A 14807-nucleotide genomic window follows, 5' to 3' on the forward strand; every position below is an offset into this window, starting at 1 on the left:
AAAAAAAAAAAAAAAAAAAAAAAAAGATTAGAGTCGGGAAGGCGAAGAGCCAGAGAGTGGAGAGCAGCAGACACCCAGAGAGGACGGAGGCCCAGAGAGAAAGGTACAGAAATAAGGGGGACAGAGTCCTAGTGAGAGGAGGAAAGGCTGAGCACAAGGAGGGTCAGGGCACTGGAGTGGGTTTAGACAGAAACCAAGAGAGTGAAGAGTTGGGGGACAGCATCAGAAAAGGGGAAGAGAGTCCTCAGATTTGAACAATTCAGAGCTTCATGTATAAATCCAGATTCCGGGCTGGGCGTGGTGGCTCACACCTGTAATCCCAGCACTTTGGGAGGCTGAGGGAGGTGGCTCATGAGGTCAGGAGTTCGAGACCAGCCTGGCCAACATGGTGAAACGCTGTCTCTGCTAAAAATACAAAAATTAGCTGGCGTGGTGGTGCGTGCCCGTAATGCCAGCTTTACAGGCTATTTGGGAGGCTGAGGCAGGAGAATCACTTGAACCTGGGAGGCAGAGGTTGCTTTGAGCCAAGATCGCATGCCTTGGCTCAAAGCAAGACTGTCTCAAAAAAAAAAAAAAAAAAAAAAAAAAAAATCCGGATTCCAACACTCTGCACGATGGGGACTTTCCTTCTGTGCCCCCACAAGAGGATAATAAGAGCCCCATGAGGTTGTAGTGGGTTTAAATGGGATCATTCTATTGAAATCCCTGGCAGAGAATCTGATCCAACGAGAAAGCTCACCTGCTACCAAGCCTATTAATTTTTTTTTTTTTAGATATTGGCTGGGCGCGGTGGCTCACGCCTGTAATTCCAGCACTTTGGGAGGCTGAGGTGGGTGGATCACTTGAGGCCAAGGGTTCTAGACTAGCCTGGCCAACATGGCAAAACCCCATCTCTGCTAAAATCACAAAATTAGCCAGACATGGTGGTATGCGCCTGTAATCCCAGCTACTTGGGAGGCTGAGGCAGGAGAATCGCTTGAACCCGGGAGGCGGAGGTTGCAGTGAGCTGAGATCACACCACTGCACTCCAGCCTGGGCGACAGAGTAAGACTGTCTCAAAAATACCATAAAATAAATGAGCTTCTTTGCTGAGCCCAACACTTATATCCAGTCCCCTAAACATGTGCTCTGAATTCTGCTCTTACTCTGGACTGGACCACGTCCAGTCCTGCTCCCCACCCCCACCGCCTCCATCCCCGTGCCTTCCCCATCTCAGGGAACTCAGATGTCGCTTTGCAGCTGTTCGGGTCATCATCTTTTAGTCTGTCCCCACATCTGGCCCATTAGCCAAATCTGTCAGCACCAGCGCTAAATTAAACCCAGCATTCTATACTGCCCCAAACTTGGGTCTCATCCGCTCACCTCCTCCCTGCTCCCCTACTCCCACCCTCCCCACCCGCCCGCAGTCTGTCCCCAAGCGGCCGCAAGAGGGCGCCCGTTAGCACCTAAATCAGCTTCTGTCCCTCTGCTGCTCGGAGACCTTGGCTTACCCAGTCAAAGTCCAAGTTCTCAAGGTGACCACAGGGTCCTGGCTGGCCCGGTGTCTCTCCTGCTGCCATCTCTCGCCTGCTCACCCTGCTCCAGCCCTACTGGCCTCCTCCTCCCTGTTCCCCAAACACACTTGGCCAGCTCCTGCCAGGGAAACCGGTTCCACGGAGAACCTGGCCTGTGTCCCTCTCTCCGTGAATACCCACAGCGATCCCCAGGCAGGTAAATGAGACGGTGCCCACTGGACCAGCCGGGAGAGTGTCACTCAGGGAGATTGTGACAGTCACCAAGCCACAGGGCCTGCACACTGGAGCCCAGCCCATCTCTGAAACAGGCATTGGAGATCAAGTCAAGTGAAAAAAAAAGGAGGGGGGGAGACCTCTGGGTCTTCTGAAGCTTTTGTGTTACAGGTGGGAGACGCTCCAACAAAGAAAAATGAACGGCCCGGCACAGTGGCTCACACCTGCAATCCCGGCACTTTGGGAGGCCAAGGTGGGTGAATCACAAGGTCAGGAGTTCAAGACTAGCCTGGCCAAGATGGTGAAACTCCGTCTCTACTAAAAATACAAAAATTAGCCAGGTGTGGTGGTGGGCACCTGTAATTCCAGCTACTCGGGAGGCTGAGGCAGAGAATTGCTTGAACCCAGGAGGTGGAGGTTGCAGTGAGCCAAGACTGTGCCACGGCACTCCAGCCTGGGCAATAGAGTGAGACTCTGTCTCGAAAAAAAATAAAATAAAAATGAACAAGAAGATAAGTAAAACAAGTCAATTCCACCATCTGTTAGAAGGCACAGAGTGCTATGGAAGGAAAAGTAAAGCAGGAAGGGGGAAGGAGGGCAGTGGAAGGTGTGGAGGTGGCTGTGATTGTCAGTGGGGACCTGGGAAGGCCTCGCTGGGAGTGAAACCAGAACCCAGCAGAAGGAGCAGAGGGAGGAGGCGGGGGGTTCCAGGGCAGGGGGCATCCTGGCAGGCACTGTTGGAAAGGCAGTGGGTAGCCATGTAATCACACCAACAAATGCCCGCAGCATGCCAGCCAGTGCACAGAGGACTTACCAGGATGACCCCATTTTTTTTTTTTTTTTTTTTTTTTTTTTGAGACGGAGTTTCGCTCTTGTTACCCAGGCTGGGGTGCAATGGCATGATCTCGGCTCACCGCAACCTCCGCCTCCTGGGTTCAGGCAATTCTCCTGCCTCAGCCTCCTGAGTAGCTGGGATTACAGGCACGCGCCACCATGCCCAGCTAATTTTTTGTATTTTTAGTAGAGACGGGGTTTCACCTTGTTGACCAGGATGGTCTTGATCTCTTGACCTCGTGATCCACCCGCCTCGGCCTCCCAAAGTGCTGGGATTACAGGCGTGAGCCACCGCGCCCGGCCAGGATGACCCCATTTCAACCCTCAGAGCAACCCTGTGAGGCAGCACTACTACTCTCCCTACGTTATTTATTTATTTATTTTTTGAGACTGAGTCTTGCTCTGTCTCCAGGCTGGAGGGCAGTGGCGCGATCTTGGCTCACTGCAACCTCTGCCGTCCAGGTTCAAGCAGTTCTCCTGCCTCAGCCTCCCAAGTAGCTGGGATTACAGGCACCCGCCACCAAGCCCGACTAATTTTGTATTTTTAGTAGAGACGGGGTTTCACCATGGTCAGGCTGGTCTCGAACTCCCGACCTCAAGTGATCCATCTGTCTCAGCCTCCCAAAATGCTGGGATTACAGGCATGAACCACTGCACCCAGCTTTTATTATTATATTATTTTTTGTTTGTTTTTTTCAGACAGAGTCTCACACTGTCGCCAGGGCTGGAGTGCAGTGGCGCAGTCTCAGCTCACTGCAACCTCTGCCTCCTGAGTAGCTGGGATTACAGGGGTCCGCCACCACATCCAGCTAATTTTTTTTTTTTTTTTTTAGTAGAGACGGGTTTTAGTAGAGACACTTCACTATGTTGGCCAGTCTGGTCTCGAGCTCCTGACCTCATGATCTGTCTGCCTCAGCCTCCCAAAGTGCTGGGATTACAGGCATGAGCCACCATGCCCCGCCTATTATATTATTTTTTTGAGACAGAGTCTTGCTCTGTTGCCCACGCTGGAGTGCAATGGTGCAATCTCAGCTCACTGCAACCTCTGCCTCCCAGGTTCAAGTGATTCTCCCGCCTCAGCCTCCTAAGTAGCTGGGATTACAGGCAACCACCACCAAGCCCGGCTAATTTATGTACGGTTTGAGGAGACACTGGGTTTCACCACGTTGGCCAGGCTGGTCTGAAACTCCTGACCTCAGGTAATCCACCTGCCTCAGCCTCCCAAAGTACTGTGATTACAGCAGCTGGCCCTGGCTAATTATTTTCAATTTTTGTACAGATGGGGTCTTACAAGCTGGTCTTGAACTCCTGGCCTCCAATGATTCTCCCGCCTCGGCCTCTGAAATTGCCAGGATCACAGGCACGAGCCACCTAACCCAGCCTCTCCCTGAGGAGAGGTTTCACATTCACAGCGTTAGCGTACCCAGTGGTTGACGCCAGGCATAGCATCCGCACTCATCACTGCAGACCTGGCGTACAGCGAGGGCTCAACACAGAACGAACACAGTGGAGCTGGGCGAATACCTGACTTGAGAGGAAACCTAAGAAGCCCCCACCCCTCCTCTATCTCATGACAGTTGGGTAAAGCGAGGCCCAGAGAGAGAGGCTTCAGTGGCTCACCCAGCCCCCCTGGGCCTGGATCCAGGGCGTGAAGCTGTGCACGTGCTCCACGCTGAGTCCAGCCAGGGTGCCCCCCAGCCCGGCCACGCGCCGGCTCAGCTCCATGGCCAGGGCCAGGCGGGCCAGGGGCTCCGGAGAAGGAGGCGGGGGCCCAGGGCATGCTGGGCTTGGGCGAGATCCGTCCTCCCGGCTGCAGAACAGCTCCACCAGGCGAGTGAAAGAGCCGGAGGACAGACGGACCAGCTTGCTGCGCAGGGCGGGGTCCGAGGCCAGCTGTGGGGTGGAAGAGGCAGGGTCAGAGTCAGCTGTGCCTCAGGGACCAGCCAACAGGGGCCTGGGAGGCGTGGCTGCCCGGTTCAGGACACTTCTAGATGCTAAAACTCTAGGCCATCCCTCATCCATATCAGCCAATCAGGTCAGACTCTAAGGTCTCGGCCAAAGGATGCCCAGGATACTGCCCGAGAACCTGAGTCACTAAGCCACGCCCCTTCCCTTGCCGCCACAGCCAATCAGAGCCAATCTCTGCTGTAACCCAGTTAATCCAGTCACGCCCCCAGTGCCCTTACCCAGGGGCCAATTTAGTGTCTGTGACAACCTTGCCCTCTACCATTCAATCAATATGAGAGGTTCATGTACCCTGCCCAAGCTCCCGAGCCAATAGATTTCAAGACACAGCCACAAACCACGCCTCCTAAGCCGGGCCACATCCTATGCTCAGTAAGATTTTTAGACACTCGCCCAATCCCCACATTAATTCTCTTACCTTCCCAAGTTGGCCAATCTCTTCCAGACCATGTTTTTGATGGCCACACCCTCTGCATTTAGGCCGCGCCCCTCTAACAATCAAAACGCTAATTTACAGTACAGCACTATCCTAACCATATTCCTGTCATTCGACCATTCTTTTTTTCTTCTTCTTTTTGAGACAGAGTCTTGCTCTGTCGCCCAGGCTGAGTGCAGTGCCACTATCTTGGCTCATTGCAACCTCTGCCTCCTGGGCTCAAGTGACTCTCCCGCCTCAGCCAGCTGGGATTACAGGTGTGAGCCACTGCACCCGGCTAATTTTTGTATTTTTAGAAGTGACGGGGTTTCACCGTGTTGGCCAGGCTGGTCTCACACTCCTGACCTCAGTTGTTCCATCCTGGCCTCCCAAAGTGCTGGGATTACAGGCATGAGCCACCTCTCGCGGCCTCAACCCTTCACTAAACTTTGTCCTACCCTCTCTCCACTTGACCATCCAAAGAAAATACAGATCCGGCTTCTGATGCCAGTGCCCCACCATTCCGCAACTCCTGTCCTTGCCAAGGGGGGGGCAGACGCCCATCACCTTTTGGTTAATGACTTCTGCCTCCTCCTCCAGCAGGGCCACCAGCCTCCGCAGCAGGGCTTCCTTCTCTGTGAGTGGGGGACCCTGTAATTCTGCAGGCAGAAGAGAATTTGGCTGGGGGCCAAATCCTGACTATCCTCCTACCCTCATCCTTCTCTGGGGCCCCTCTGCGCCTCACCTGGGCTAGATGGAGATTTCAGTTGCTCTTCAACCAGCTGTTCTAGCCGCTGGGCCACCAAGGCATAAAAGTCTGGAGTAGCTGGGCCTGGGTAAAGAGAGTTCATGACAGGATTCCAGGACATTGGAAACTTATGGATTCTCTCCTTCCCCCGACTACTATGGCAGGTGGCAATGATTCTCATTTTATAATGGGGTAAACTGAGGCCCAGTGAGAAAACTTGGTAAAAAATGTCAAAACCCTTCAACTTTTCACTTTATCACATCCTCAGACTGGACTTAGAATGCCAGAGTTGGCCGGGTGCAGTGGCTCATGCCTGCAATCCCAGCACTTTGGGAGGCCAACATGGGAGGGTCACTTAAGGCCAGGAGTTTGAGGCCAGCCTAGCCAACATGCGAAACCCTGTGTCTACTAAAAATGCAAAAATCAGCCGGTATGCTGGCGCGCACCTGTAATCCCAGGCGCTCGGGAGGCTGAGACACAAGAATCGCTGGAGCCCAGGAGGTGGGGGTTGCAGTGAGTCGAGATTGTACCACTGCTCTCCAGCCTGGGTGACGGAGCAAGATTTCTGTCTCCGAAAGATGGTCAGAGCTGAACTAGACCCCGAAGATGATCTCATCCAAGGAGGGCAAACACAGGACACTACTGTTAGTATCCCCTTCCCTCACCCACTTCAGACATCACCAATTGATCACAGCACTTCCTCTCCCTAGCTCTGAACCCCTTTTCAAGCTAGCACTCCCAGCAGCCATTACTAGTCCATCCAGGTTCACACCTACGAGGAACTTGTTGGTCACTCTTGATCAAGTCCAATGATCTCCTCCCCAATTCCTACACTGTTACTGGAAAAACAGGGGAGCGGGGCAGAAAGCATTTTCCCCCAGAGTCACGCAACTAAAACAGCCAAGGTGATGTGATGGAAAACCAGGTCTCCTGCCTCTCTAACAGGGGTATTCCTGGCTACAAAAGTCCTAGGGACAGGATAGTAGTTATGGAAGAAAAGAGACAACAACCAGATCGACCAAATGCTCTCTGAAAACCAGCCCACAGAACTGGCAGATAGAAATCTGACTGGGGAGGGGAGAGGACAGGTTCTGTCCTGAAGGTTGGTGTCAGAGACTCCACAAGGCCACCCACTAGCTGAGTGATCTTCTATTTTTTTTTTTTTTTTCTGAGACAGAGTCTTGCTCTTGTTGCCCAAGCTGGAGTGCAGCAGCACGATCTTGGCTCACTGTAACCTCCGCCTCCTGGGATCAAGCGATTCTCTTGCCTCAGACTCCTGAGTAGCTGGGATTACAGGCACCTGCCACCACCGCCGGGCTAATTTTTGTACTTTTAGTAGAGACGGGGTTTCATCATGTTGGCCAGGCTGGTCTTGAACTCCTGACCGCAGGTGATCCGCCCACCTTGGCCTCCCAAAGTGCTGGGATTACAGGTGTGAGCCACCGCTCCTGGCCATAGTTAAGTGATCTTAAACTAGTACCTTATCCCTTGTTCTGCCAGTTTCACAGATGATCATGGAAATCTCTTACCAGGCTCTGAACCATAGCAGGGGCGGATGGGCAGAGAGGAAGGCCGAGGGGACTGAGGGGGTGCTGCTCCTCGCCCCAGGGAGCAGGGAAGACATCTTCGAAGGCGGCTCAGGAAGTCTGTTGGCTCTTCTGGGGCAGGGCTTCTGGGGAGGAGGACTTCAGAGAGTGACCCCAGCAGAGATCCTCTGTAAGTCACTTTCCTCAACTCCCTCCCTCCCCCACTGAGGACCTCTCTCCAAAACCCCAAAGACACAGAATAGAGTCAGATATAAAGAGAGGAGACAGACTGAGACCAGGAGCAAGAGCGAGGAGGGGGCCTCCAATCCTGGCCCCTGGGGGAGAAGTGCAACTCCTGTTACCTGGGTGGAGTTACAACAGGAGACCCGGCAGTCTCACCACGCCTAAGGAAGGCAGCTAGGACCCTCAGCGTGTCTTCCCGGAGACCCAGCTCTTCTGAGCCTGCCATGGAGGCACCTATGAGAGAGGGGGCTAGGGACTGGACTCCAAGGATTTATCGAGAAGTGGAGGCTTGGGGGCCAGGACTTGTGAGTCCCAAGGAAGGTGCTGAGGGCTTGGACTCCTGGGTCCTTTGGAGAGTGTGGGTCTGGGGGCTTAGACTCTTGAGTCCTGAGACAGAAGAGGGAACAGGACAGACTCTTTAATCCAAGGAAAGGTGGGGGGTGGGTGCCCAGATTCGTGCGTGGGTCTAAAGGAGGATGGAGCTAGGGTCCTAGATTCCTAAGTCTCAGAGAGAAAGGAACTGGAGCTCCAGACCCTTATGTCTCCCAGGGAGTAGGGGCTTAGCGCCCCAACTCCTGGATTCTGAAAGAGGTATATGCCGAACTACTGAAACCCTTAAAGCATCGGGAACTACCAATCCCAGCAGGCTTTAGGGCAAATCTTCTCCTCGGTCCGCGCTTCTTGGCCGCGCAGCCTGCTGGGAGGTGTATTTCCAAATCTCCGACTCCTGGAATCTAGACTTGGATGTCGGAGAAGCGGGACTGGGTCCTCACTCATGGATCCCGGCCGCCTCTTCTTCCCTCCACACCCTGACCCTCGGCAACACTCCGCTGACCTGGTTCGGGGCCCCACCGCCGCCACCTCCACTCAACTTGTCGCCTTCTTCACTCAACTCGTACAAACTTTCTTAGTTCAACTTTCCCGCGCCTGCGCACTGGGCCGGGTGGGTAACCGGCCCAACGTAGAAAGGGCGGAACGCTGGCTGCACGCTCAATTTGCATTTGACGCTCCCAGCATGCCTCTGGCCGGAAAGCCGAAAAAGGGCATGGGGGCGGGGACAGCCCGGGCCCTACGGCCTGTCCCTTGGGATCTGGGTTCTGTCACTCAAAGAATGATAAAGTTGTTTTTATTTCAAGAAGTCGTTGGAAAAGAAAGCCCCAGCGCTCTAGAGCTCAGCTGACGGGAAAGGGGGTGTTCAGCCTCGAGTTTGAGAGCTACCCGGAGCCCCAAGACAGGGGTGGGCTCCAGCTCCCCGCACGCCCCGACCTTCCATCGTAGGTAACGCGGAAGAGCCCGGGAGAGCGTTGGTGGCGTCCGAGAACGAGGAGCGGGAAAGATGATGGGTCTGCACGGAGAGTGGAAAGGCAGGCTGTATAATCTGGGGAAAGTGGAGAAAGGAGGGAGCTACAGTGGCCGGCGCTGGAGGTCGGTTGCAGAAAAACTAGAAAAAGTAGGGAGGGAAGAGAAAGAGAGGAGGCGTCTACACTGAGGGGGATCTAGAGAGGGAGGGGTGGACTCCGCAGATGCGGGCAGTTCGCTCTCGAAAGCTGAGGCGTGCTCTGGAGGAGGGAGGCTGGCAGTCGAGGGGGAATTGTGGATCGAGGTTCTGCGTTGGAAGTAGGTAGGGGATCTTCTGTAGGGGGACTGTGGAAGGGGGTCTACACTGGGGTAAGTGCAGGCGGTAGAGGCTTACAAGTGAATCGATTTTGCACTGACATAGCTAGGGAAAGATGCTACCCTGAAAGTGGGGCTACTTGCTTTCGATGTGGGGGAGAGGGGGGGTCTACACTGGCAGAATTGAGGGAGTGGAGGGTCTGCACTGAAGTCGCTGGGGAAGGGTGTGCCAAGGATAGGGGAAGGAACCCTAGCTGATTAGGGAGCCTCTCTGGCGGATGGGTGGATGGGAAGAGGAGGTTTCCTGCTTGTATCCCCGAAAATATGGGTGAAGGACCTGTGCCGTAGCCCGTGACAGGGAGGTCTGGGTGCGGAAACTCCAGGCCAGGTGGGTCCGGGAGAGGCCGGCCGCGCCCAGGAAATGCCCTGTACGCGCAGGCCGGACCATGGGAACCCCAAAGCCACGGATCCTGCCCTGGCTGGAGTTGCAGCTGAATCGGGGGCAGCTGGAGGGTGTGGCCTGGGTGAACGAGAGCCGCACGCGCTTCCGCATCCCTTGGAAACACGGCCTACGGCATGATGCACAGCAGGAGGATTTCGGAATCTTCCAGGTGCGTCGTGCGACCAGGGACGCTGGAAACCGGGAGCTGCGCGCGGGGCGGGAAGGACTCCGAGGGGCAGGGCTGAGAAGGCGGAGGTAGCGCGCGAGGGGCAGGCTAGTGTCAACGCTGGTGGGTGGGGCCAGAACGGGAGGGGCGGGGCTAGCCGGATCAGCTGACTGATGGTGGGGCCCCGGCGGGGTTGGAGTTGCCCGTTCAGTGAATAGAACTAGAACAGGGAAAGCCGGGTTAGTACCCAAAGGAAATGCATCCTGTGAGTTTGGGGCTCTCTAGGAGCCGGGGTTCCTAGTTTAGGATCCTGGGGGATTGTTCTTGAAACATCAGAGGTGAGACTTGGAGCCCCAAATCTGGGGTTCCTAACCACCGATTTAGTATAAGCCAGAGGTGGTAAACAGTGTGAGGGACGACGTTATCACGAAGGGTGTCCTGGGGCAGGTGGTGCACGGGGTTAGCAGGACTTGAAAGCCTGGCTTAGAAAGAAAAGTTTTTTGGGGGCTGCGGTGGTTCACACATAGAATCCCAGTACTTTGGCAAGGCCGAGGCTAGAGGATCGCTTGAGCCCCGGAGTTTGAGACCAGCCTGGGCAACACAGGCCCCGTCTCTAAAAACAAAAACAAAAGAGGTTTCAAAGGCTTCTGAAGAGGCTGGGTGCGGTAGCTCACGCCTGTAATCCCAGCACTTTGGGAGGCTGAGGTGGGCAGATCACCTGGGGCCAGGAGTTTGAGACCAGCCTGGCCAACATGGTGAAACCCCGTCTCTACTAAAAATACAAACATTAGCCGGGCATGGTGGTGCCTGCCTGTGATCCCGGCTACTCTGGAGGCTGAGACAGGAGAATCGCTTGAACCCGGGAGGTGGAAGTTGCAGTGAGCCAAGATTGCGCCATTGCATTCCAGCCTCGGTGACAAGAGTTGAAACTCCATCTCGAAAAGAATGAAAATTTCAAAGCTCCATTTTGAAAACTAGAGGTGGGGGATGGAGGTAGGTGGGATGGGGGGATTTGGGGATGGACTTTGCAGAGTTAGAACTTGCCAGGGAAAGAGGGTGGTGTTAGGATGCGGGAGACAGGGTTGGGGCTCCGGGACAGGATCTAGGTCATCCTCTCTCACTATCCTGATACCACTGTTGGCCAGGCCTGGGCCGAGGCTACTGGTGCATACGTTCCCGGGAGGGATAAGCCAGACCCGCCAACCTGGAAGAGGAATTTCCGTTCTGCCCTCAACCGCAAAGATGGATTGCGTTTAGCAGATGACCGGAGCAAGGACCCTCACGACCCACATAAGATCTACGAGTTTGTGAACTCAGGTCTGCCAGATCGGGGCGAGTGTGGGAGGCTGGGGTCCCAAGGGTTCCTGGCACCCCTAGCCACCTCACCACCTTTCCCAACAGGAGTTGGGGACTTTTCCCAGCCAGACACCTCTCCAGACACCAGTGGTGGAGGCAGTACTTCTGATACCCAGGTAAGAATGTGCCCAACCGTCACGCCCCTCATTGTCTGTCCTGTTCCCATGGGCTCATCGTCTCCCTCCGGACCAGCGCCCCTCCCTTGCCCCCAGTCTGCCCCTCACCTGAGCCAGAGCTGGCCCTGTCTGTCCCATGCTCCAGTCTCCTCAGGAGAAAATTCAGTCTTCACTTGGCATTGAAGGCGCTCGATTTGCATTTGACACGCCTTCCCGCGATTTCAGGTATTTCCTTGATTGGCAGGGAGCTGTCTGTCAGCCTCTTGGGAACTGAAAACCTCCCTCCCCTTGATCCTTCTGCTGTCAGAGCCAGGGGAGCATCCCCTCTGAAATTCTGCCCAGGTCTTGCCTGCAGAGAGCCAGATCCTGGGGTTGTAATGGTAGCACGTGGTGTTCATTAGAGTGTTTGGCTGTTGATGGCTGTGGCTGCCTCTGTCCCCAGACTGGAAGCCCTTTGAAGGCGGAGTTCAAGCCTGACCTCCCTGCACTGCTGAGAACAGACCTGGTCCACATGAAGTCTCCAGAAAAGGCTGTGGAAATGCTGGATTCTCTTTTTGTTTCCCTCCAGGAAGACATTCTGGATGAGTTACTGGGTAACATGGTCTTGGCCCCACTCCCAGATTCGGGACCACCAGGCCTGGCTGTAGCCCCTGAGCCCTACCCTCAGCCCCTGCTGAACCCCAGCTTGGACAATCCCACGTCCTTCCCAAACCTGGAGCCCTCTGAGAACCCACTGAGGCGGCTGCTGGTGCCGGGGGAAGGTGAGTGTCAGCTACCGGCTCGGAGGGGCTGAGGTCTGGGTAGCAGTCCCTGACTCTCTCAATCCTTCTCCCCTTCACGCCACTGCTGCCGCTGCTCAGAGTGGGAGTTCGAGGTGACAGCCTTCTACCGGGGCCGCCAAGTCTTCCAGCAGACCATCTCCTGCCCAGGGGGCCTACGGCTGGTGGGGTCTGAAGTGGCAGACAGGACACTGCCTGGATGGCCCATCACACTACCAGACCCTGGCGCGTCCCTGACAGACAAGGGAGTGATGAGCTATGTGAGGCATGTGCTGAGCCGCCTGGGCGGGGGACTGGCTCTGTGGCGGGCCGGACAGCAGCTCTGGGCCCAGCGGTTGGGGCAGTGCCACACATACTGGGCAGTGAGCGAGGAGTTGCTCCCCAACAGTGGGAATGGGCCTGATGGCGAGGTCCCTAAGGACAAGGAAGGAGGCGTGCTCGACCTGGGACCCTTCATTGTAGGTAAGTGAGATGGGGGCTTTGCCCTGCCCAGGAGGAAGCAGCCTGCGTAGTGGTTAAGATCTCAGGATTAGGACTGAATTCAGACCCTGACTGTGCTCCGCCGGCTGTATAACCCGAGGCAAAGGACTTTGCCCTGAGCCCATGGAATCTGAGAACGGTCTCTTCTCTCTACTTGCCTGCCAGCGCTGGGGTGAGACACAGGCCCAGTACGTAGAGCGTGCTCAGGAATTAGCTACCACTGTCACCATCATCGTAGCTAATGATGGTGGATAGAGCAAATAGCAGGAAAGCTGCATGCCTTAGGGAGTGGCTGTGCCGCGGAGCTTTCCGTGATGAAGGGAACGGCCACCTACACTGCCTGGTGCAGCAGCCACTAGCCACAGGGTCTGAGCACTCAGGTGAGGCCAGTGCAGCCAGGACGGGGTTCGCTTTAATTACAGTTTAAACTTAAGTAACCTCACGTGGCTGATGGCTGCAATTAGTGCAGCCTTAGAGGAGACTGAATGCCAACCAGCTTCTCCAGATTCACTGAGCATCCTTGGGGGAATGGGCCCCTACTCTGGGCCTGTCATGAATGCTGAGGCCTGGGGGCTGGGGGGGGTTCAACCTTCCAACAACCCCACCCTGACGGGAGGGAGGGAGGAAGTACAGAAACAGAATCATGGGGACTTTCCCCAAACAAGCATTCCCTGGTGGAGGTGGCAGAGGGCCTCAGGTCGGGGGAGATGAGGGGGGCTATTTTCAAGTTTATGGGGAAGCGGGGGTAGAGGGTCCTCTTCTCATCCCTGACTAGGCTTCTGGGCCCCCAGATCTGATTACCTTCACGGAAGGAAGCGGACGCTCACCACGCTATACCCTCTGGTTCTGTGTCGGGGAGCCATGGCCCCAGGACCAGCCGTGGACCAAGAGGCTCGTGATGGTTAAGGTGCCTGCAGCCCTGAGTCCTTGGGGCTGAGAGGGGTGGCCTTACAGAGGGAAGAGGCTGCTCCCAGGAACTGCAGCTCCCAGAAGACCCTCCAAAAAGCTGCAGCTTCCAAGATCTCTGCAATAACCAGCTTTTCATCCCCAAGAGCTCCTTCCCATGGCCCCACCAGCAGAGCCTGTTTTGAGCTTTCTAAACCAGCAGTCCCCAAGCATTTTGGCACCAGGGATCAGTCTCATGGAAGATAATTTTTCCACAGAAAGGGAGGGAGGTGGTTTCAGGAAGAAACTGCCCCACTGCAGATCATCAGGCATTAGATTCTCATAAGGAGCAACCTAGCTCCCTCTCGTGCACAGTTCACAATAGAGTTCGTGCTCCTGTGAGAATCTAATGCCACCGATCTGACAGAAGACCGAGCTCAGGCAGTAATGTTCCCTCATCTGCTGCTCATGCCCTGCTGTGACCTGGTTCCTAGCAGGCGGTGGGGTTGGGGACCCCTGCTCTAAACCATGTAGAAGCTGGTGGACACCAAGTCCTAGCTGCCATTGTGAGGCCATGGCTGTAGCTCCCAGGAGTCAAGATCATAGACTGCTCAGCCCTGACTCCTGGGAGCACTCTGGCCTGGCGCACGCACGTGTCTGTGTGTAAAGAGGGGAAACTACAACTCCCAGCAGCCCTGGGCCTATGGTTCATCCTGGCTTACAGCAGGGGCTGCGGGGAGCTGTAGTTCTCCCAGCCCCAACTCCTACCTTGGTGGACACTGGCTGTTTTCCCTGACTCCTGTCCCCACTTCCCCTGCAGGTTGTGCCCACATGCCTCAGGGCGTTGGTAGAGCTGGCCCGGGCAGGGGGTGCCTCCTCCCTGGAGAACACCGTGGAACTGCACATTTCCAACAGCCACCCACTCTCCCTCACCTCTGACCAGTACAAGGCCTACCTGAAGGACTTGGTGGAGGACATGGATTTCCAGGGCCCTGGAGAGGCCTGAGCCCTCACTCCTCATAGTGTGGCCTCTAGCCCCCCTACCTCGCCCACCACCTCAACCAATAAACTGGTTCCTGCTGTAGTCACCGCTTGTGCGTCTGGTGTTGGGTGCCCTCTGACCCAAGCTGCTTGTTATTCCTGGTCAGGGTCTCAATTTACCCATCTGTGCAGCTGTGCACAACTCCGGTGCTCAATGCATGAGGACCAAGCACTGCAGGGGGCAGCTGACCCTCCTCACCTCTTCCCAGGGACCTGCTGGGTGATGGCTGCCCCCATTTTACTATAGACCAAGACACAGGCTTCAAGAGGCACAAAGGTGAGGAAACACAAAGACCGGCCAGAACCGAGGCCCCTGCCCTGCCTCTGAAGAGTTTGGGCAAACAGCTCTTCTCCTTCGAGGCCTCACGCCCCCTCTGTGTGGGGCTGGAGGGAGCAGTGGTAGAGAGGCTCTGCTGCCACCCTGGGGCCTTGTGCAAAGCCTGCCTGCCCTCTGACCCTGGGCACTGTTG

The 14807-nt window shown here is 55.6% G+C and overlaps 2 protein-coding genes across 12 annotated transcripts in view; one reads left to right on the plus strand and one right to left on the minus strand.

The window, feature by feature from the left end:
* BCL2L12 (BCL2 like 12) overlaps nt 1-8516 on the minus strand; it is a 9220-nt gene extending 704 nt beyond the window's left edge. Inside the window, exons 1-6 of one of the 4 annotated variants that reach the window (XM_032264437.1) lie at nt 8294-8516; nt 7578-7692; nt 7219-7358; nt 5687-5773; nt 5509-5600; nt 4182-4454 (exon numbers count right to left, since the gene is read on the minus strand). In XM_032264437.1, coding sequence (XP_032120328.1) covers nt 4182-4454; nt 5509-5600; nt 5687-5773; nt 7219-7358; nt 7578-7684 — 699 coding nt within the window. In that variant the 5' untranslated portion in view covers nt 7685-7692; nt 8294-8516. Of the gene's footprint in view, nt 1-4181; nt 4455-5508; nt 5601-5686; nt 5774-7218; nt 7362-7577 lie in introns of all 4 variants that reach the window. The other 3 variants (XM_032264434.1, XM_032264435.1, XM_032264436.1) reach the window with 3 other exon arrangements.
* Nucleotides 8504-14380, plus strand: IRF3 (interferon regulatory factor 3). 8 transcript variants are annotated; one of them, XM_032264431.1, is made up of 8 exons: nt 8504-8736; nt 9511-9683; nt 10826-10997; nt 11082-11152; nt 11721-11913; nt 12013-12393; nt 13203-13318; nt 14117-14380. In XM_032264431.1, the coding sequence occupies exons 2-8, from the start codon at nt 9519-9521 to the stop codon at nt 14300-14302; spliced, it is 1284 nt and encodes a 427-aa protein (XP_032120322.1). In that variant the 5' UTR covers nt 8504-8736; nt 9511-9518; the 3' UTR covers nt 14303-14380. The 8 variants fall into 8 exon arrangements, with proteins under 8 accessions (XP_032120322.1, XP_032120323.1, XP_032120317.1 ...); XM_032264432.1 differs by having other exon boundaries at nt 8572-8732; XM_032264428.1 differs by having other exon boundaries at nt 8713-8801.
* The last annotated feature ends 427 nt before the right edge of the window (nt 14381-14807 follow it).

The sequence above is a fragment of the Sapajus apella genome, unplaced genomic scaffold, assembly GCF_009761245.1.
Source record: "Sapajus apella isolate SASKATOON/1434 unplaced genomic scaffold, GSC_monkey_1.0 scaffold144, whole genome shotgun sequence".
Lineage (NCBI taxonomy): Eukaryota > Metazoa > Chordata > Mammalia > Primates > Cebidae > Sapajus > Sapajus apella.

Excerpts from the sequence above, each read along its gene's own strand:
- IRF3 (XM_032264425.1), top strand. Across the intron at positions 11,153-11,720 it reads GCAGTACTTCTGATACCCAG|GAAGACATTCTGGATGAGTT; the intron begins GTAAGAATGTGC and ends GTTTCCCTCCAG. Across the intron at positions 11,914-12,012 it reads GCTGCTGGTGCCGGGGGAAG|AGTGGGAGTTCGAGGTGACA; the intron begins GTGAGTGTCAGC and ends GCCGCTGCTCAG.